We start from the raw sequence: 22,363 nt of genomic DNA, 5'->3' as shown, positions 1-22,363 counted from the left end.
CTCAACCCCTGAGCCACACTGACTTGGCAATCTTGTGAACTTTTCTATATATTTAAAACCTCCTGCCGAACCAGTTTGGCTCAGTGGATAGAGCGTTGGCCTGTGGACTCAAGGGTCCCAGCTTCAATTCTGGTCAAGGGCATGTACCTTGGTTGCGGGCACATCCCCACTGGGGGGTGTACAGGAGGCAGCTGATCGATGTTTCTAACCCTTTATCCCTCTCCCTTCCTCTCTGTAAAAAATCAATAAAATATATTAAAAACAAACAAACAAAACAAAAAACCTCCTAAAATATTAACATTTTTGCTTATGAGACAGAGCTGAGGGCTTGCCCAGTGCACTGGGTTTCCGCCTGAAATGTGCAGAAACGTTTGAAGAGGCACCTGAGCACACAAGCTTTGAAGGGAAACAGTGCCCACACCCTCTCCGTCCACATGCTCTGCTCTGTGTTAGTGATTTTCCTGATGCTCACCCGCTCCTAGGCCTGGTGCGGGCATGGATGTCATCTCCCAGGTCTCCTGTGACACGCACCCCACTTACCTCCACAGGATAGAGGAGTGCCGCCACACAGGTGGGACCTAAGGCTCTCCTGGCCAGAAGAATTCCTACTTCCCGGCACCATTTGAAGGGACACCAGCGATCCTGTGGCCTTGTGTGAGGTGAGTGCTCAGAGCAGCGTAGCGTCGGGGCCCAGAGGAAACGCACCACCCGTGGGATTCTCTCCTCCGTCCACAGGCCTGACTCCCCAGGAGCAATAGAACCATGTGAAGCAGGAGGAGGCTCCAGGGTGGGTATCAGCATTTCTGTGACACCCCTGACTGCAGACGGATTTCTCTACAGAAATACAGAGCAGACCCCGAACACACCAAGGCAGGGCCTCGCCCTTGCCAGCTCTTTTCAGAGAACAGAAGGAAATGCTCCAGGCTCAGGTGATTGGGTTTGTTTAATCCTTTCCATTCTTCATTAAAGAATTTGTCAAAAAAAAAAAAAAAAAAGAATTTGTGGAAACCTATAAAAACCACCTCTGTTAATCTGAAAAGTGTATATGTGTGTGTGTGTGTGTGTGTATCTCTTTTGTCTTTCAAATATATGAATGTGGGGTTTCTAGTGTAACGAACAATTGTGCTTGGTCACATTATAAAAACTTCTGACTGGATGAAAGCATGGATGACTGAATGCTCAATTTCAAAATATAGGATGGGGCAAAAGTAGATTTACAGTTGTGTATACCTGATACAGAGTTAATTCCGGTATTGTTTATTATTGTCTTATTTCTGTAAACCTACTTTTGTCCCACCGTGCATTTTACTAGGCATGTGATCACTGAATTGTATACTAAATTAAAATCCCACTCGCTATATAGTTGCACCTTCTAAAGTGGAAATGAGCAGAAAAACTAACATTTCTTCTATATCATCTAAAGGACGTCACGCCGTTACACAGCATGGAGTTGCTACAGGAACCCCTGACATTTCACGATGTGGCCGTGGACTTCACCTGGGAGGAGTGGCAGCTCCTGGACCCTGAGCAGAAGGACCTGTACATGGACGTGATGTTGGAGACCTACAGCCACCTGGTGTCCGTGGGTGAGGAAGCTCCCGTGTGTCAGTCCGATGGTCCTCAGTCCGTGGCCTTTCCATTCTCAGTTTCTGAAAGCTCTGGCAGGTCTGGTTTTCTGAAGTGGTAGATGAATCTTAAGTATTCTGTCTGGCACCAGAGGAATATTCTCTCTTCTCCTGAGAGAATACCTTTACTGTCTAAGTGTGGAAATTGTTTTGTCTTTATTATATTCTGTGGTCTTCACAGACCCCAAGTCCTATTCAGTGTGTCTAAGGCTTCTATCATTCCCCATGAACAGGTTGTGAGGCCAGCAAACCTGACATACTTTCCAGGTTAGATCACGGAGAAGCACCATGGACAGTGGCAGGTGAACTCCTCTGTGGGGCCCGTTCAGGTGAGTGAGAACCAGCACAGGGGGCTGTGGAAATCACGCTTTAGTCGCTCAGAGAAGGGGCTCAGAGGTGAAGGGATTTGAGGATAGGTGAGCAGTGCCTCAGTGTATGTCCTTGTCAGTGAGAGAGGGTAGACCCCTTTCTGTTTGTAGGAGTTGAGAGAAAAATAGATCCCTTAATCTCTCCTGGGATTTGATCCCTCTTTATCTGCACCAGGGGGCGGTGCAGAACAAAGGAATGCCTTGGCCAGCAGCCAGGGAAGAGAGGCCCCGGCTGGCAGCCAGAAGGCCCCAATCGGCCTTGATCGCCGGCCAGGTATAGGGACCCTATATGTTTACAAATTTCATGCACTGGGCCTCTAGTTGTGATATAATTTATGTGGAAAGATCACTTTGGCTCCTGGATGGAAAACAGATGGTCGCTGGCAGGGGAGGAACAGGAAAAGCAGGCAGAAGGCTACTGCTGTAGTCTGAAAGAGGGACTGGCTTCCATGTGTGGAAGGGGTGTTAGTCCACTTCTGGGCACATTCATAGGGGAGGACAGGTGAGATTTATCACAGAGGTAGATGCTGTGTGTGAACGAGAGTACCAGATGAAGGGTGATGCTGAGAAGTTTTGTTCTGGTTACAGGGAAGAGTGGAGTTCTCATTTACGTTAATAGAGATGAGATGTGCGGAAGGATTTGAGTTCTTTTCTGGAGGTTGTTAGTCACAGGTGCTAGGAGCTTTCTGTTGTGTTATCACCTTACTCCTGCCATGTCCACCACACTAATGGGCCCACAGCCAGTCCTGGCTTCTTCTAAAATGTAACTTGTTTTCCACTTCTCTCCATATCCACTGTGCCTTCCCACCTGTTTTCACAACCTGTAGCTGTTTTTGCACGTTTCTTTGCCCTTTAAGTGGCTTCACCAAACTGTAGTGTAGGCCCCTGTACATGCGGACTGTGTTTGTGTGTCCCCAACCTAGGACCGTGTTGGCACACAGTAGTCAGCAGTGAGGAATGGGGAAGGAGTGAGTCTGTCCCTCTCCAATTTGGTTTCTGTGTGTCTGCTGATATCATAAATTGCCTATATTTTACAGTCTGCATGTTTATCATGACCTTAGGAAGTAGACAGATCTGTATTTCATCATGGTGAATTATGGAACCTATTTTTACACTCAACTTTAACCTTTCTCTTTATATTATTGTGTTTTCCAAAGAACATTAAACGTGGAATTTTGTAACAAATATACTTTTATTGATTTCAGAGAGGAAACCAGAGGGAGAGATATAAACATCAATGATGAGAGAGAATCACTGATTGGCTGCCTCCAAAATGCCACCTACTGGGGATTGAGCCCTCACTGGGAATCAAATCATAACCTCCTGGTTCAAAGGTCGAAGCTCAACCACTTAGCCAAGCCAGCTGGGCTGAATGTATCAGGATAATTTTTCATTACCTTTCTTCCAATTCAGATGTTGGATGAACTCATTGTTTTGTTCTCTCCTAGAAATTTGGAAACGTGATGATCATCTGCCAAAACACTTACAAAATGAAAGCCTAGAACAATGGCATAAATGTAACACATGTGAAAATACTGTCCATCAGAGCATAAACCATGCTCTGTTACCACAAAACCATTTGTTTAATGTACTTAAAAAAAGTATAAAATCAGATTTATCTTTACTCAACCAGAGAAGAAACTATGAAATCACCTTGCCTATTGAGCTTACTGAAGTTGGAAAATCCTTTCTCCAAGCCAACAGTGAAAAATTTCAGGCTGAAGTGAAATTTCAGGAAAGCCAAAAACTCAACAGCACTAAGTCGCAACCCATCAAACCTCTGAAAAGAGAGAAGGCTCACGTAATGGGTGACGGTGGGAAAGCCTTCAAAAAGAGGATTTGTCTCACTGATCATCACATCATTCATACAGGTGAGAAGCCACGTCAGTGTAGTGAATATGGGAAAGCGTTCACAATCTTCATGCTCACTGAACAGCAGAGAACACACGCAAGAGAGAAACCCTTCTTCATATGCAGTAACTGTGGAAAAGGCTTCCTCCAGAATCGCGACCTCATTGTACACAGGCGAATTCACAGAGGGCCAAAGCCGTGTATATGCGACGAATGTGGAAAAGGCTTCGTGAATAAGAGCAATCTCACTGTACACAGGCGAATTCACACGGGGGAGAAGCCTTATGTATGCCACGAATGTGGAAAAGGCTTCATCCAGAAGGGCGATCTCATAGCACATCAGAGGTTTCACACAGGAAAGACGCCCTTTGTGTGCAATGAGTGTGGGAAATTCTTTGCCCGGTCCTTTGGTCTCATTAAACATCAAAGAATTCACACTGGAGAGAGACCCTATTCCTGCAGCACGTGTGGGCAAGCTTTTGCCTACATGCCGACCCTTGTGAGACATGAGAAAAGACACCTAAGAAGAAAACATGATAGTTCAGTCAAGGCGACATGTCCTGGCTCAGAGAGTCCCAGCTCATCACAGACCAGTGTTGTCCTTCAGGAGATAAACCTTATTAATACAGTGACTATGCAGGTGCCTACTGTGGTCCCTCAGACAGTATTAAACATGAGTGGGCCTCTAGCAAACAGGAATGTAGTCATCGTGGCCCAGCCTGCGGCCAGAGGTGCGCCCTCAGGAGGACTTGCACACGACAGCAACCTTCTGAATGCAGTGAGTGTGGTCTCACCATCAGTGATCAATTACGTGTTACTTTATGTCACAGGAAACCAATAGGAGACTTTCTGTGTGCAAAGATTTGATCAAAAAATTCCAGTTCAGATTATTGTTGAAAAGTATATCCTGAGAGAAATCGTATAAATGCTGAAACTGGGAAGTTGTGAGAGTCTCCTGCTGTTAAATATATGAATTGATACTCATGCTGAGGCCACAATTTCCCTTCTCAAATCTCACTCCATCCTTGTATCCTGAAGGAGTGGTCACCATGCCTTCTCTATAGGGCAGCTGATCCAATCTCTTCCACGCCAAGTCTGGTCAAGTGATGTGCAGAAAACACAAAGGTCCCTCTATTGGCTGTCTTGTCCAGATGATGGTCTGCAGCTCCCAGATCTGCTCACTCATGGGAAGCAGCTTAAGCTGAGCCCCCGATATGAAAGAAGAGTTGGCTGTCACTTAGGAGGGAGTCGAGGGTGGGTGAGTCATAGTTGCCACTGTCAGCATCTCAGGATCCAGGCTGGCGCTAGCACTGCCTCAGGCCTGAGGATGCCCCTCTGCCAATATGTTGCTCTCCTGGTTGCTCCCACCTCCTTGGAGCCTCTAGCCTTGGTTGCCCTCACACCCCCTGATCTTCCATTGGTTCCCATTGGCGACTAAATTTTGCATCTTTACAAAACATAAAAACTGTTTCAGCCGAAACTGGTTTGGCTCAGTGGATAGAGCGTCGGCCTGCGGACTGAAGGGTCCCAGGTTCGATTCCGGTCAAGGGCATGTACCTGGGTTGCGGGCATTTCCCCAGTGGGGGATGTGCAGGAGGCAGCTGATCGATGTTTCTCTCTCATTGATGTTTCTGGCTCTCTATCTCTCTCCCTTCCTCTCTGTAAAAAATCAATAAAATATATTATAAAAAAAACACACAAAAAAACTGTTTCAAGGGTGACCTAAACTAACGGTTGCCGACCCTGCCTAAACCACATTGCAGGTGCTCAATAGCCATATCTGTGTGACAGCACAATGAACAAAACTTTGTGGCTAACAATATGGTTACTCAGAGAAATCTGTCTTAATTTGCATTATGCCAGAGAGTTATACTAGAGAGCACTGCTTGAAATGATTCTATATTTCCCAGCACAGAAAAGTAAAAACTAGTTGTATGTTGATTTGGAAAGTGACTGGTTATATTAAAATTACTAATCAGATTTTTGTCACAGGGATGAGCTATTGGAAGGCGATTGTAAAGAACTGTAAAAAACATGTGTCTCACCCAGGCTGGGTGGCTCAATGGTTGAGCATCAACCTATGAACCAGGAGGTCACAGTTTGATTCCTGGTTCAGGTTGCAGGCTTGATCGCCAGTGGGGGCATGCAGGAGGCAGCAGATCATTGATGTTTCTATCTGTATGATTCTCACTCATCATTGATGTTTCTCTCTCCCTATCCCTTCCTCTCTGGAATAAATAAAAATAAAGAACAGTTGTCTCCCTACAAATTATATCTTATCTTCAGGGAAAGGGAGAGAAGGATGGAAACATCACTAATGAGAGAGAATAATTGATCGTTGCCCCCTGCAGGCCTCCCACCTGAATCCAGGCACATGCCATAACTGGGTTCATAGGTCTGTGCTCAACCACTAAGCCACATAGGGTGGCTGGGCAGTCCCGGGCAGTCATGTGTGATTAGAAACTTTAATTGAATATAAACTGGGCAGAGCAGGAAAGAAAAAGTTGTTCAGAATAAATAGAGCGAAGAGGATGACAGGAATCTTAGTCTCTAAGAATAGAGAATGTGGGAGATGGAATGTGAGATCCTTAGGAGATGTTGTCAAGCAAAGCTTTTGCAATCATTCTTTTTTTTTTTTAAAATATATATTTTATTGATTTTTTTTTTTACAGAGAGGAAGGGAGAGGGATCGAGAGTTAGAAACATCGATCTGCTGCCTCCTGCACACCCCCCACTGGGCATGTGCCCACAACCAAGGCACATGCCTCTGACCGGAATCGAACCTGGGACCCTTCAGTCCGCAGGCCGACGCTCTATCCACTGAGTCAAACCGGTCAGGGCTGCAATCATTCTTAGAGCTGCTACCATTTCAAAGCTTCCAGCTCCACTGTTTCCTGCTGAATTGAGACATGTGCTTTCTCTTCCTTTTCCCTCTCTCTTGGGAGAGGGACTCTGGTTCTCTCGCTCTCCAGAGCACTTTCCCTTAATCTCCTAACTGTCCCATACTTTTCCACCTATCCAAGTCATAAAGTCATAAACAGTTTGGCTTTTGGGAAAAAAAAGTGGAAATTCGCTCTGCCATGTGGTGGCTCTTTCAGGATTCAATCTCAAATGCTGGGTTTGGGGTAATTTTACTCCTTCAGGTATATTTTCAGGCACGAAACATTGTGCCAGGCACTGTAGTACCCACTGAAGTGACATCAGTGAGCAAAGCAGGCAAAGGAACAGCTTTTATGGACCTTATAATGGCGGGCGGGAGAGAGACAGTAAATGGATTGTGCAGTCTCAGCAGGTGATAAGTCCTATGAGGAAGAAGAATGCACAGTAATAGATAGTGATTTACAATAATGTATAGTTGTAATGGGTGGTGGGGAGACGGGTATTCTTGCCCTGGCCTGTTAGGCTTTTCTGGATATATTTTGAACCACGACTGAGGGACTGAGGGGAGTCACCCATCATAATGTTTGTATCAAGAGAACATTCCAGGGCAGTTTTTTTCTTTAATATTTAATTTTTTAAAATTTCTAATTACAGTTGACATACAGCATTACATTAGGTTCAGGTGTACAACATAGTGATTAGGCATGTGAATAACTTACAGAATGATCCCCAGTAAATCCAGCACAGGGCTACTTCTAATGATTGACAGGCTTCCTGCCTCAAAAACTTAAATGAGTGCAAATTTCCCAGGTACATCTCACACCCCCTAAACCAGAAACTCCAGTACCGATATGGGATCCAGGACTATTGATTTTTTTTAATATAAAAATTCTAACTGGGGGAAAAAGCAAAAATTTAATAGAAGGATTTTCTATATTTTGTTAGGGAAGGCCTTTCTAAGTGTGACACAAAACCAGAAACATTACACAAATTGTAACTTCTGTGTGGTAAAAGATGGTTTAATAGAAGTTAAAGGGAAATTGCATACGCTTATAGATGCATCAAAAAAGTTTTGAGAAATACACTCTAAAGTGTTAATTGCTAAATTTCCTAGAGGTTAGATAACAGGTAACCTTTCTTATGTACTGTTTAATTTTTAAGAAGCATGTATAACTTATAATCAGCAAAAATAAAGGTTTATCTTTTCATTTTGGCAAGAATAATAGAGAAGGATAAATTGTATTCTCTTTGACTAGATAAGAAGGGTTTTAAAAACATGGGGAGAAATTTTTTTGAGAAGTTTCAAATAAGTTTGGGTACCTAAAAACATAACTTTTATTTGTACAGTGTGTAGCAACTTAAAGCATAACTATGTAGTATTTATACTTTAAAATTTGTAGGATTTGGAAAGTGTGAAATGATATTAAATGTGAGTAAACATTATGTTTTTTTCTCTCTCTCTTTTTTTTAAGTAATTACAAATCCCCTGGTCCAAACTTAGTATGTATTTCTGAACTGAAGGCTTTAACTGAAGAAATAAATACATACTCTCACATAAGTGTTTCTCTTCATCTTTCCCTCTCTCTTACACTCTCCCTAAGAAAATCAACGGAAAAATATCCTTGGGTGAGGATTAACAAAAAAATGATAATAATTATACAACATTCTCATGGAACAAACCGGGCCTTTGTTGTGATAAAACAACTTCAGCTACTTGGCTTGAGGAGTTTGACTTCCCAGGTGGTGCTCAGCCTGGGGACTATGGCGTTTTAACAGCGGCCTCGTGCACACCTCAGTCTGACATTCCTTGCCCTAAATCCTGGATTACAGCCCAATCACCACCCTTGCAGTAGACCTCGTAATGGGATGGATTCCCGTTTGCCCTTGCCATTGATTCCAGACTTTTACTGCCCTCACTTTAGTGGCCTATTTGAGTCCTTCCCTCACGCCGCCCACACCCCCCCCCCCCCACCACCCCGTGACAATTTACTAGTAGCCTTCTCCCAGAGTTCCTCTTTACCAGTTGGTGACGCCCAGCCTCACACTGTACTAGCTTCTGAAATTCTTTCTGTTATTTTTTAAATATATTTTTATTGATTTTAGGGAGGAAGTGAGAGGGAGAGAGTCATTGATTGGCTGCCTCCTGCACACCCTCCACTGGGGATCAAGCCGCAACCTGGGCATGTGCCCTGACTGGGAATCGAACCCACAACCTCTTGGTTCATAGATTGATGCTCAACCACTGAGCCATGCCAGCTGGGACAAATTCTTTCTGTTATTAAAAAAAAAACTATTTTCTGGCTCTGACTGGTTTGGCTCAGTGGATAGAGCGTAGGCCTGCGGACTGAAAGGTCCCAGGTTCGATTCCATGGGCATGTACCTTGGTTGCGGGCACATCCCCAGTGGGGAGTGTGCGGGAGGCAGCTGATCGATGTTTCTAACTCTATCCCTCTCCCTTCCTCTCTGTAAAAAATCAATAAAATATTTAAAAAAACACCAAAAAACTATTTTCTGGCTAGAGCTATCTCTGAGTGTCCCTTGAACAGGTGTGTAATGCTGTCCCTTTCTAGGAGCGCCTCCTGTGCTGTGCTGCTCTGCTGCCACCTAGAATCCTAGTTGATCCTTTGGAAAGGTTTTTTGTGTTTAATTCTATGTAAGGAGGAGAATACACTTCTCTGCCCAGCCCGCTGAAAGCAACTGAGCTCGCACCGTGTTGGCATCACGAAGCTCTCAAAATGTACCGGTTTTTTAAGAGTCCAAGTGCCCGTAAAGGAGATCATTTCAGCAGCTTCTCACCTGCCCGCCATCCCTGGCTAGTCCGTGCCTCGAAGTCGCAGCTGTGACATCTGTACGGTGAGCAGGTGTCCCCACATGGCGGCCCCCGTGGGCCGTCGCTGGGGGGGCGCGGACCTCCTGCCACCGAGAAGGGTTTGCTGCCTTTCTTCAAAAGCCGGAGCTCCTCCTCGGCCACCGTAGAGGGAGCCGTAATAGTGCAGAAGCTGAAGCGTTTTGAAGCGTTTTTGCGAAAACCCCCCAGTGTGTGCTGCCCTGGTGGGTTTGAGGGAAAACTCGGGTGAGTGTGTGCCTTTGTCCTCGGAAGTGTTTGCGTCACAGTTGGAGTTTGGTTGCGCACAGGTGACGTGTGTGCATGGACTCATCACGGGGTCGGAGGGGGAGGGCGGGAGCACCCCGGACGAGGTTGCTAAGGGGACCCGTGTAGGAACGGGAACGGAGGTATTTGAAGGGCAGCAGAGGCATCTCTGTCTGTGGTCAGGGTGCCCGCGGGGTCGGTGCCCGGGTGAAGAGTCTGTAGAGGTGACGCCCTTGTCCGGACTGTCACCGATGGGGTGCGGCAGGTCACCCCGCTTGCAAGAAGTGCAGGAGGCGTTTAGGGAGATGGCGGTGTCAGGTTCCGGTTGGGGTTTGATAGGCGGGTCAGGGATGTTGAGGTCAGCGAGGGGGGTCCGGACACGGATTTGGTTAAGAAGGAAGAGTGGGGAGGAGGGGAAGCGGCGCGAAAGATGGAAGATGAGGAAGGAGGTCTCGGAGAGCTGGGAGGCGGCGGCAGAAGCCGGGCAGGAATGCAGATCTCCCAAAGTGCCCATTGTGATGCAGGACCAGAGCCTCCCCACCGTCCCCTTCTCTCCCCCGCCCCCCCCCGCCCGCCCCCACACACAGATCCGCATCCTCAAGAGGCCCAACCAGCAACGGTGAGGTCCGCAGCCCCCACTCCGCCAGCTGGCCAGCCCTTCCCATCTCGTCCCGGGCACAGCGGGAGGCACAGTGCGCACAGCCCAGGAGCGGGTCCTGCGCAGCGCCGGCCCCAGGAGGAACCAGAGAAATCCATCCTCAGGAGGCCAGCCAGGCTCTCCCAGCCCGAAGACCGCAGGCAGCCCAGTCATGTGATCAGACAGTTTTGGGTCCTGATGGGTCAGAAGGCTTCAGACAGCGCAGGTAAATGCGGGCCAGAAAGGCCACCTCTACCCCGTCACTACCTCCTGGGTTCGCCCGCTTGGGGGCGCACTGCCGTGGCGAACAATTGGACTTGAGCAGAGGGAAGCACCTGATTCACTTGGACGGTGCTCCCCTTTGCTCCTCCCAATGTGAGCTTGAACCCCATGCACTGTGATCGCCCCCTTCCCACTGTGATGGGCAGGTCTACAAGGGCTGTCCCAAGTCAATGGAAAGGCAAAGGATGGGGGTTAGGGGATTTAAGAGTAGAGAGTCAGACAGTGCCTCTTGGCCACTTGGGGTAAAGCCAGTGCCAGCAGTAACAGAATATCATGCTCATTAATTTAGGATTTCAAAACAAATGAGAACTCCCATCCACCCACCCCCAAGTGCACGTCTTCGTCACTTAAAAGCAAGTTCGAATTCAAAAAAAAAAAAAAAGAAGAAGAATGTGGGATCAGTGTCTCTTCTCTGGTCCCCCGGAGCTTGTAAGGGTGAAGTTCTGATGTTTGTTTAATTAAGGTTAAGACCTTGGCTGCTGTTGGGACCAAAGGCCTTGGGGCCCAGAGTACTATTCCCAGTCCTTCTGTTTTTTTATTTTTTTTATTATTTTTTTAAAATATATTTTATTGATTTTTTACAGAGAGGAAGGGAGAGGAACAGAGAGCTAGAAACATTGATGAGAGAGAAACATCGATCAGCCGCCTCCTGCACACCCCCCACCGGGGAGGTGCCCGCAACCAAGGTACATGCCCCTGACCGGAATCGAACCCAGGACCCTTCAGTCCACAGGCCAACGCTCTATCCACTGAGCCAAACCGATTAGGGCCCTTCGGTTTTTTTAACCTTTAGTCCATTAGTTGACTAACTAGAGACCCAGGGACTAAACCAGCAACACCCGGCCCGTTTGTCATGTATCCTCTGTGGAACCTTTTGCCCTGCCAAGGCAGAATGGGTCATTGTGACACAGACATTTGGGTCTGCAAATTGGAAAATATTCATCTGTCTCTTTCAGTAAATATTTGCCAACCCCTACATTCACCTCTTTTTTAAGAAATATATTTTATTGAGTTTTTTTACAGGGGGGAAGGGAGAGAGAGAGTTAGAAACATCGATCAGCTGCCCCCTGCACACCCCCTACTGGGGATGTGCCCGCAACTAAGGTACGTGCCCTTGACCAGAATTGAACTGGGGACCCTTCAGTCCTCAGGCCTATGCTCTATCCACTGAGCCAAACCGGTTAGGGCAGTGGTCCGCAAACTCATTAGTCAACAGAGCCAAATATCAACAGTACAACAATTGAAATTTCTTTTGAGAGCCAAATTTTTTAAACTAATAGGTAGGTACATTGTTATTAAGTTAGGTACATTGTTATTAAGTTAGGGTACTCCTAAGGCTTAGGAAGAGCCACACTCAAGGGGCCAAAAAGCTGCATGTGGCTCGCCAACTGCCGTTTGCCGACCACGGGTTAGGGCAGTGATGGCGAACTCATTTTTTTGGTTGATTTTTCTTTGTTAAATGGCATTTAAATATATAAAATAAATATCAAAAATATAAGTCTGTGTTTTACTATGGTTGCAAATATAAAAAAATTTCTATATGTGACACAGCACCAGCGTTAAGTTAGGATTTTTCAAAATGCTGACACGCGGAGCTCAAAAGGTTCGCCATCACTGGGTTAGGGCATCACCTCTTAACTCATTGTATGCCATAAGCATCTATAGATGCCAGTGGCAGACCTTCCCCACCACACCTCCTCCTCCTCCCCGCCCCCTCTCACATCTATAATCGCAAACCTCGCATATCAACTCTGATTGCCAAATTTTAAAATCAGACTGTTAGTGACATCTCTGGGTTTGTAAAGAAAATTATGGTAACTTAAATTCGTAAATATCCCAGCATATATGGAAGAAATTCCAGTATCGATATATAGGGCTGCCACTCAGATGCTCGAGAAACACTGAGACACTTGAGATTTGTTTGTGTTATCATGAATTTCACGCCTAAAATGGTAAACATGGTGTGCATTCTTCATTATTTTTTAATGTAATTATTTTTTTAAATAATTAACAATGGCCCTAACCCGTTTGGCTCAGTGAATAGAGCATCGACCTGCAGACTGAAGGTCCCGGGTTCGATTCCGGCCAAGGGCGTGTACTTCGTTGCAGGCTCAATCTCCAGTGGGAGATGTGCAGGAGGCAGCTGATTGATGATTCTCTCATCAATGTTTCTAACTCTCTATCCCTCTCCCTTCCTCTCTGTAAAAATCAATAAAGTGTATTTTAAAAATAATTAAAAATGTTTTTTTGGAAGAATTAAAAAAAATGTTTTCCCTAAGTGGCAGCCATGACCAACTTTAAAATCATTTTTCGTGAGAATTTTCAACTGAAAATATTCAACAACACCCGAATTGTGAGGAATATATTTATTTTTATAACATTCATTGCAAATTGATTTTTTTAGTTAAATTCAAAATATCCTGGCATGTGGGTATGGTTTCCGTTTTGGACGCGTGGCAGTGAATGGGTGAATATACAGCAAGGACACTTGCTTATTTGCCTGATATGCATTAGTGCGTTCTTCTCTCCTAACAAAAACTCCTTTGTATTTTAGTTTCCATCCCTGCGACAAGGTGACCCATATGCCAGTGTATTAGTAAGTCCAGGTCCATCTTAGTCAAATGTGGTGGTTCCAGTTCCCATCATTAGTGATTGAATTACCTTGAAATGAGCTTAAGTACATAGTGCAGTTCTAGCCAGCTATATATGTGAAAATCTGTTAGTCGTTTCTCCGAGACAATTTTCTGTTTTACCCAATTCCGTGAGTATGAAGGGGAGCATTTCCCACCCTAAAAACATGCCTCTATGGGGTATTGGTTATTTTCAGCTGGTTGACTTGAAGAAACTGCAGCCCTGAGAGAAGCTCTGAAAACCTAGTAGAAGTTACCCCTTAAAAGGGCCATTTATATTTGTCAGAGCAATTTCATCTGTAAGGGTGTCTCCCTCACTATACCAAACCCCCCTAAAGGATCAGTGGAGGAAGCAGGACTTATATCTGCACCACCGCCTTAAGCTTCTTTACTGTGCTTTTCCCAGTAACCTCCCCTAACTGACTCTTCACCCCCAACATATTTTTTTAATAGTTATGATGTTCTCAGCATTAAAAAAAAAAATGTATTTTTATTGGTTTCGGAGAGGAAGGCAGAGGGAGAGAGACATAAAAACATCAATGATGAGAGAGAATCATTCATTGATAGGCTGCCTCCTGCTCACTCCATACTGGGGATTAAGCCTGCAACCCAGGTATAGGCCTTGATTGAAATCGACCCCTGGAACCCTTCAGTCCATAGGCCTACACTCTACCCACTGAGCCAAACCAGCTAGGGCTCCCCGCAACATTTTTTGACTTTAGGTAACAGTGGTTTGTTTTTCAGGTGATGATGTTTGCCATTTTGGCCAAAATTCTATTTTTCTGAGTTGCTTCCATGTATATAGGAGGTATAGATGTCATTAACCTTTTTGATTGTTTTTCCCTTATTAATCTCTGTGATATGAGTTTAATTATTAGATCAACAAAATAACCTAGAATAGAAGGAACAATTATTCTGCCCTTGCAATGGCCTTTCCCTCATCTTCTTTCACAATGCACCACTTAAATTCCACGGGATAAAGGAAATCCTCCACCACATTTATAATATAGGCTTTATGGACCTGAAGAGTGAATACTTCTAGGAGACCAAATGAAGGGAGGGACATGAGGGGAATTGTGTGAACAGGAGGATGTTGGCACTGGGTCCCAGACCCAATATGTCACTCATTGAATTTTCTCCTTAATGCACAGGTTCTGACTCATCACAAGCAATAGAATCATATGAAACAGGAGGAATTTGAAGAATGGGGAGAAGTTGAAGAATCGGGTATCAGAAATTTAAAGCAAACCCAAACATACCAAGTCAGAGCCTCCCCGTTGTCAGCTCTTTCAAAAAAAATTAAAAAAAATTTATTGATTTCAGAGAAGGGAGGAGAGTTAGAAACATCAATGATGAGAGAGAACCACTGATCGACTGCCTACTGCATACACCCTACGGGGGGATGGAGCCCGTAACCCAGCCATGTGCCCTTGTACAGAATCAAACCCGGGACTCTGCAGGCGCCAGGCCAGTGCTCTATCCACTGAGCCAAACTGGCTAGGGTGCCAGCTCTTTTCAGAGAACAGAAGAAAATGCTCCAAGCTCAGGTGACTTTGGGTTTGTTTTAACCTTTTCTGTCTTCATGAATGGGTGTCTAGAGGCCTATAAAAACCACCATTGTTAGTCTGAGAAGTATACTTATATCTAGGGTGTCGGAAAAAATTGTATACACACTTTAAGACTGATAGCTCAATTGATGTTTCTTTCTTTCAGATTTAGCCTACTGGAATTAATAATCATTGAAAGTGTGTATACATTTTTTGGGGACCCCCTGTATTGTGTCTCAAATACATGAATGTGGTATTTCTAGGAAACAAGAACGTTGAACTTCTTCATATTTCAGAAACTCCTAATTGGATGAACACATGGATGATTGAATGCTCAATTATAAGATGCAAAGTGGGCCAAGAGTCGCTTTACAGTTGTATGTGAAAGAGTTGATCTCTGTATTGTTTATTAATTGTTGAATTATTTTCCATAGGAACAACTGTAAAACTACTCTTCTCCACCATAGGCATGTGATTATTCAACTGTATACTATATTAAAACCCCACTCGCTATATAGGTGCAGTCTATAAAGTGAAAATGAGCAGAAAAAACTAACATTTCTCCTATGTCATCTAAAGAACATCATGCCATTACACAGCATGGAGTTGCTACAGGAACCCCTGACATTTCACGATGTGGCCGTGGACTTCACCTGGGAGGAGTGGCAGCTCCTGGACCCTGAGCAGAAGGACCTGTACAGGGACGTGATGTTGGAGACCTACAGCCACCTGGTGTCCGTGGGTGAGGACAGCTCCCGTGTGTCAGTCCGATGGGCCTCAGTCAGTGGCCTTTCCATTCTCAGCTTCTGAAAGCTCTGGCAGGTCTGGTCTTCTGAAGTGGTAGATGAATCTTAGTTTTCGCCCTGGCCCCAGAGAGGAATATTCTCCCTTCTCCTGAGAGAATAGCCTTTACTATCGAAATGTGAAAATTGTTTAGTCTTTAAATATTATATTCTGTGGTCTTCACAGACCCCAAGTCCTATTCAGTGTGTCTAAGGCTTCCATCATTCCCCATGAACAGGTTGTGAGGCCAGCAAACCAGACGTACTTTCCAAGTTGGATCACGGAGAAGCACCATGGACAGTGGCAGGTGAACTCCTCTGTGGGACCCGTTCAGGTGAGTGAGAACCAGCACAGGGGGGCTGTGGAAATCACATTCTATTTAGTCGCTCAGAGAAGGGGCTCAGAGGTGAAGGGATTTGAGGATAGGTGAGCAGTGCCTCAGTGTATGTCCTTCCCAGTGAGAGAGAGACCCCTTTCTGTTTGTAGGAGTTTAGAGAAAAATAGATCTTTTTCTCTCTTCTGGGATTTGATCCCTCTTTATCTGCACCTTGAGTTTTGGTTGTATGGTTTTTATTTTTTTTAATATTTTTGTTTTGTTTTGTTTTTAGAGAGAGAGGAAGGGAGAGGAATACAGAGATAGAATCACTTTGTAGAGAGAGAATCATTGATTGGCTGCTGTCTGCACGCCCCATACTAGATATTGAGCCTGCAACCCAGGCATGTGCCCTGACCCGGAATCGAGCTGTGACCTGGTTCACAGGTTGTCGCTCAACCACTGAGCCATGCCACCCGGACATAGCTCTTTTTTTTTTTTTTTTTTCAGGATACTCACATCTTTCCCTTCTGCATACGCTTCCACCTCCCCTGCTATGAGACTGCACTGGCCAAGGCCGCCCTTCAGTGACAAAATTCTCTCTGTCTTCTGAGCACTGCTGCTTTCTGCCCCCACTGATGTTGATTGCCTTCCTCACATCCACCCCATCTTGGATGCTGTGTCCCCAAGTGAAATGACTCACTGTGCTTTCCTTTCCTTTTTCTCTTCTCTTTTTCTTCACTCTGAGGTTCTTCATAGATCCTGGTTTCCATTTTCTCATCTGAACCACTAACCCTTCAAAGTTTTCGTCATTCTAATCAGCTACGCTCCTTTTGTTCCCCTCACAAGACTCCCGTAGTGCGACCTCCCCAATGTGATCCACCACAGATGCTATTCTGTGGAATTTACTCATCTCGATGGCAACTCTCGATGAGCTCCCAGGCATGGCAAGGAACTAGAATCATCGTCCCTCCTAGAGAACCCCTGAAAGCTTAGGTTCTCCTTCACTCCTGTGCACCTGCCCCCCTGGCCATCCAGCCATCATATCAGTTCCCTACCCACAGCGCTCTCTAAAGGAATCTGTTGTTCATGATGTGATTGAACTAGAACATCTAACTAGGTACATTCCAGCCTAAATAATACTCTTGCTGACTTCAAATTAATTCCTTTGTGTATTTTCTAATTTTGAACTTTGTTCTTGTGTATTGTAGATGTTACCATTGTAGCATTCACTTCCCGAAAACTTTCACTTTCTCCCCACCATAGAATGAGGACATTCAATCCTGGTTAACTCTAATACCCATCAAAATGATGTTAAAATTTTTTCTTCCTGTTATTTGCATGATAATGATATGTTGTTCGTAAAGAAATAGATTTTTATCTTTTTTCAAAAATGCTGCCCATTGTGTTCCATACCTGCTGTTGCTTCCTTGTTTTATCCTCTACAAATTATTTTTAGATAACCTAGTGTATGCTGGGCATAACAGTAGTGAGACAAACCTTACAAATATACCAAGAGCTTTCATTTTAAGAGAAGGAGTAAGAAAATGAATCAAAACACACAAATAAATAATATATCAAGGAGGTGAAAACTGCTGTGATAAAAATTCAGTCTGAAGAATGCAGCTATAGGTGCTAGGGCTCGGGCTGCTCTTTTAGGAAGGGAACTCCTCTCTGATAAGATGCTTTTGAGCCAAGAGATGAGGGACATTAGGCTGCTGGGTTAGAAGATTCCACGTAGAGAGGCCAGCAGAAGAAAAGGCAGGAATGTGTTTGAGAAACATTCAGGAGCTGGTGTGGATGGAGCAGAGTGGGCTGTGGGGAGCATTCCAGAAATAACAGACAGTCACTGGCAGGGAGAAGCAGGAATAGCAGGCAGAAGGCTACTGCTGTAGTCTGAAAGAGGGACCTGCTTCCACATGTGGAAGGGGTTTTAGTCCAATTCTGGACATATTCAAAGGGAAGATAGGCGGGATTTATCACTGAGGTAGATGCTGTTTGTGAGCGAGAGTACCAGATGAAGGGCGATACTGAGAAGCTTTTTCTGGTGACAGGGAAGAGTGGAGTTCTCATTTACGTTAATGGGGATGAGATGTGCAGAAGGATTTGGGTTGCAAAATCAGGGGTTCTGTTCTGGAGGTTGTTAGTCGCAGGTGCTAGGAGCTCCCTGTTGTGTTATCACCTTACGCCCGCCATGCCCACCTCACTAATGAGCCCACAGAGTCCTGGCTTCTAAAATGTAACTTGTTTTTCTCCACCTCTCTCATCTCCACCAGGGGTCCTCAAACTACGGCCCGCGGGCCACATGCAAATACAAATATTGTATTTGTTCCCAATTTGTTTTTTTACTTCAAAATAAGATATGTGGAGTGGGCATAGGAATTTGTTCATAGTTTTTTTTAAACTATAGTCCAGCCCTCCAACGGTCTGAGGGACAGTGAACTGGCCCCCTGTTTAAAAAGTTTGAGGACCCCTGATCTCCACTGTGCCTTCCCACCCGTTTTCACAACCAGTTGCTGTTTTGTGCATGTCTTTGTCCCTTTAAGTGGCTTCATCAAACTGCAGTGTAGGCCCCTTGTATGTGAGGACTGTGTCTGTGTGTCCCCAACCTAGGACCGTGTTGGCACACAGTAGTCACCAGTGAGGAATGTGGAAGGAGTGTCTGTCCCTCTCCAATTTGGATAAGGTGGCCCTTTCCTGTGTCTGCTGATACCATAAATTGCCTATATTTTACAGTCTGCATGTGTGTCATATCCTTACGGAAGTAGACAGATATATATTTCATCATAGAACCTGTTTTTATATTCAACTTTTACCTTCCCTTTCTTTTTATTACTGTGTTTTCCAAAGAACATTGAACATGAAATTTGTAACAAGTACAATTTTATTGATTATAGAGAGGAAAGCAGAGGGAGAGAGAGAGAGAAATATCAATGATGAGAAAGAATCACTGATTGGCTGCCTCCTGCATGCCCCCTACTAGGGATTGAGCCTGCAACCCGGACATGTGCCCTGACTGGGAATCGAACCAAAACCTCCTATTTCTTAATATATTTATTTTTATACAGAGAGGAAGGGAAAGGGACAGAGATTGAAACATCAATGAGAAAGAAACATCAATCAGCTGCCTCCTGCACACCCCCCACTGGGGATGTGCCCGCAACCAAGGTACATGCCCTTGACCGGAATCGAACCTGGACCCTTCAGTCCGCAGGCCGACGCTTTATCCACTGAGCCAAACCGGTTAGGGCCAAAACCTCCTATTTCATAGGTCGATGCTCAACCACTGAGCCACGCCAGCTGGGCTGAATGTATCAGGATAATTTTTTATTACCTTTCTTCCAGTTCAAGATGTTGGATGAGTTCATTGTTCTGTTCTTTCCTAGAAATCTGTAAACATGATGATAATCTGCCAGAACACTTACAAAATGAAAGCCTAGAACAATGGCATCAATGTAACACATGTGAAAATACCGCCCATGAGAGCACAAACCATTCTCTGTTAGGACAAAAACGTATGTTTGACTCACATGGAAAAAATATGAAATCAGATTTTTCTTTACTTAACCGGAGGAGAAACTATGAAATCAAGACGCCCACTGAGTATCCTAAAGCTGGACAATCCTTTCTCCATGCTAACGGTGAACAGTTTCAGGCTGAAATAAAATTTCATGAAAGCCGAAAACTCCTCAACACTGAGTCCCAACTCGTCAAACCTCAGAAACCTCAGAAAAGAGAGAGGGCTCACGTATGCAGTGACTGTGGGAAAGCCTTCAAGAAGAAGTCTTGCCTCGCTGATCATCAGGTCCTTCATACAGGTGAGAAGCCACATCAATGCCGTGAGGGAGGGAAAGCTTTCTCCAGAAACTTCATGCTCACTGAACAGCAGAGCAAGCACACAGGAGAGAAACCTTATAAATGCTCTGAATGTGGCAAAGCATTTCTCAAAAAATCCTTACTCAGTATACATCAGAGAGCACACACAGGAGAGAAACCCTTCGTATGCACGGAGTGTGGAAAAGGCTTCACCCGGAACGGCGACCTCGTTGTACACAGGCGAATTCACACGGGGGAGAAACCCTGTATATGCAAGGAATGTGGGAAAGGCTTCATCCGGATGAGCAATCTCACTGTACACAGGCGAATTCACACGGGGGAGAAGCCTTATGTGTGCCACGAATGTGGAAAAGGCTTCATCCAGAAGGGCGATCTCATAGCACATCAGAGATTTCACACAGGAAAGACGCCCTTCGTGTGCAGTGAGTGTGGAAAATTCTTCTCCCGGAAGTTAAGTCTCATTAAACATCAAAGAATTCACACTGCAGAGAGACCCTATACCTGCAACACGTGTGGGGAAGCTTTTGCCTACATGTCTACCCTTGTGACACATAAAAAAATACACCCAAGAGCAACTCGTGGCGGCCCAGTCAAGGCGATACTTCCTCGCTCAGAGAGTCCCAGGGCATCACAGACCAGTGTTGTCCTGCAGGAGATAAATCTTGTTGATACGGTGACTATGCCGGGGCCTTCTGTGGTCCCTCCGACAGTATTAAACATGAGTGGGCCTCTAGCAAACAGGAATGTAGTCACTGTGGGTGAGCCTGAGGCAGGAGGTACACAGGACAGAAACCTTCTGAATGCAGTGAGTGTGGTCTCACCGTCAGTGACCAATTACGTGTTACTTTATGTCATAGGAAACCCATAGGTGTCATCCTGTGTGCAAAGATTTCATCAAAAAATTCTAGTTCAGGTTATTGTTGAAAAGTATATCCTGAGAGAAATTGTCTACATGCTGAAACTGGCAAGTTATGAGAGTCTCCTGCTATTACATATATGCACTGATATGAAGGCATACTCTGATTTTAACCCAAACACATACATCAATTGGTCAGTTGTGTCAGTTGAAGAAATAAAAGGAGCTATTTGGAGGTAATAAGTGAATTTTGAAAACATGAACGTAATTGTACCTGAAATGTTGGTATGAGTGAAAACCACTAACGTGCTAATACTGGATTAGTGGTATTTGTGCATGTATTTATCAATTCAGTTTCCCCAGACCAGTGTGAATGGTTAATTGAAAATGGGCGTGTCTACCTAAACTCTTTAAGAAGTTTATGTTATGCAGAGGGACCTATGAAACAGAAGCCTTATATTGGGTCTATTCATTTATTTATCCTGAGTTTCTGTCAAGTACTTCCTTTGTACCTGGTTCTGTTCCAGGAGCTGAAGAGGCAGTAGTGATGAAAAGAGAAGGTTATGGTGTCCCAGAGACAGCATTCAGGTAGTCATGTGATCTTATCTCTAAGTGGCACCTGTACACACCAGCTAACGTGTAAGGGTATGTCAGTGTCTACACCTGGGAAATGGGCCTGGTCTTAGTTTGTTGTCATTGCGGTAAGACAATACCATAGCCTGGGTGGCTTATAGAAGCAGAAATTTATTTAAATAGAACTCATTTTCTAAATTATAGTCATGCCTATCACAGTGTTGTACACCTAAAACTAATATAATGCTATATGTCCACTGTACTTGGAGCCCTCATGAACTGTAAGCAAACTAAACAAAATGCGAACTAGAGAGAATCAAAAAACTTACTCCCATTTGGGTTTATTTGTGGCTGTAAGAGAAAGTTTACCAATTAGGAAACAGTTTCAATGTACTGAGGGATCTGCAATTGGCATAAGAATATTATTAAAATATTTTGCAAACCCGGCTGGTGTTGCTCAGTGATTGACCTCTGAACCAGGAGGTCAGGGTTCAATTCCAGATCTGGGTACATGCCCGGGTTGTGGGCTCCATCTGCAGTGTGGGGCGTGCAGGAGGCAGCTGATCAATAATTCAATCTCATCATTGACATTTCCTTCCCTTCCTCTCTGAGATCAATAAAAATATTTTTAGAAAAAGAAGCAATAATTCTTGCCCTAGCTGGTTTAGCTCAGTGGACAGAGCATCGGCCTGGGGACTAAAGGGTCCCAGGTTCGATACCAGTTAAGGACACATGCCTGGGTTTTGGGCTTGATCCCCAGTAGGGGTAGTGCAGGAGGCAGCCAATACATGATTCTCATCATTGATGTTTCTCTCTCTCCCTTTCCCTTCCTCTCTGAAATCAATAAAAATATTTTTTTAAAGAAAGAAATAATTCTTTATTGTTGAAATTATTACATATGTCCTATTTTCCCCCCCTTGGAGCCCCTCCAGCCAGCCCCCGCCCACTGCCCCAGGCCCTTACCTCCCCATTGTCTGTGTCCATGGATTATGCATATAGGCCATGCCTTCTTTATAGGGCAGCTCATCCAATCTCTCTTCCACAACAAATCTGATCAAATGATTTGCAGAAAACATGAGGTCCCTTCTAC

General features: G+C 44.7%; 3 protein-coding genes across 4 annotated transcripts in view; all 3 read left to right on the top strand.

The window, feature by feature from the left end:
- Positions 1-546: 546 nt before the first annotated feature.
- On the top strand, positions 547-5,288 carry LOC132216120 (zinc finger protein 350-like). 2 transcript variants are annotated; one of them, XM_059665217.1, is made up of 4 exons: positions 547-659; positions 1,424-1,586; positions 1,859-1,954; positions 3,442-5,287. In XM_059665217.1, exons 2-4 carry the CDS (start codon positions 1,445-1,447, stop codon positions 4,683-4,685), a joined length of 1,482 nt encoding a protein of 493 aa, XP_059521200.1. In that variant the 5' UTR covers positions 547-659; positions 1,424-1,444; the 3' UTR covers positions 4,686-5,287. The 2 variants fall into 2 exon arrangements, with proteins under 2 accessions (XP_059521200.1, XP_059521199.1); XM_059665216.1 differs by lacking the exon at positions 547-659 and adding an exon at positions 752-787 and having other exon boundaries at positions 3,442-5,288.
- The window catches only part of LOC132216119 (zinc finger protein 350-like), a 39,074-nt gene continuing 17,496 nt past the window's right edge, over positions 786-22,363 (top strand). The window contains exon 1 of the mRNA XM_059665214.1: positions 786-929. Coding sequence (XP_059521197.1) covers positions 915-929 — 15 coding nt within the window. The 5' untranslated portion in view covers positions 786-914. The remainder of the gene's footprint in view (positions 930-22,363) is intronic.
- Positions 14,696-20,730, top strand: LOC132216117 (zinc finger protein 350-like). The gene is made up of 4 exons (XM_059665211.1): positions 14,696-14,911; positions 15,491-15,653; positions 15,933-16,028; positions 19,394-20,730. Exons 1-4 carry the CDS (start codon positions 14,897-14,899, stop codon positions 20,710-20,712), a joined length of 1,593 nt encoding a protein of 530 aa, XP_059521194.1. The 5' UTR covers positions 14,696-14,896; the 3' UTR covers positions 20,713-20,730.

The sequence above is a fragment of the Myotis daubentonii genome, chromosome 15, assembly GCF_963259705.1.
Source record: "Myotis daubentonii chromosome 15, mMyoDau2.1, whole genome shotgun sequence".
Lineage (NCBI taxonomy): Eukaryota > Metazoa > Chordata > Mammalia > Chiroptera > Vespertilionidae > Myotis > Myotis daubentonii.
This window is presented reverse-complemented; position numbering and strand designations above follow the sequence as displayed.

Coding starts and splice junctions, on each gene's coding strand:
- LOC132216120 (XM_059665216.1), top strand. CDS start 1,445: ATGGAGTTGCTACAGGAACCCCTGACATTTCACGATGTGGCCGTGGAC. Junction 1,587..1,858: donor CAGCCACCTGGTGTCCGTGG/GTGAGGAAGCTC, acceptor CCCCATGAACAG/GTTGTGAGGCCAGCAAACCT. Junction 1,955..3,441: donor CCTCTGTGGGGCCCGTTCAG/GTGAGTGAGAAC, acceptor GTTCTCTCCTAG/AAATTTGGAAACGTGATGAT.
- LOC132216117 (XM_059665211.1), top strand. Junction 15,654..15,932: donor CAGCCACCTGGTGTCCGTGG/GTGAGGACAGCT, acceptor CCCCATGAACAG/GTTGTGAGGCCAGCAAACCA. Junction 16,029..19,393: donor CCTCTGTGGGACCCGTTCAG/GTGAGTGAGAAC, acceptor GTTCTTTCCTAG/AAATCTGTAAACATGATGAT.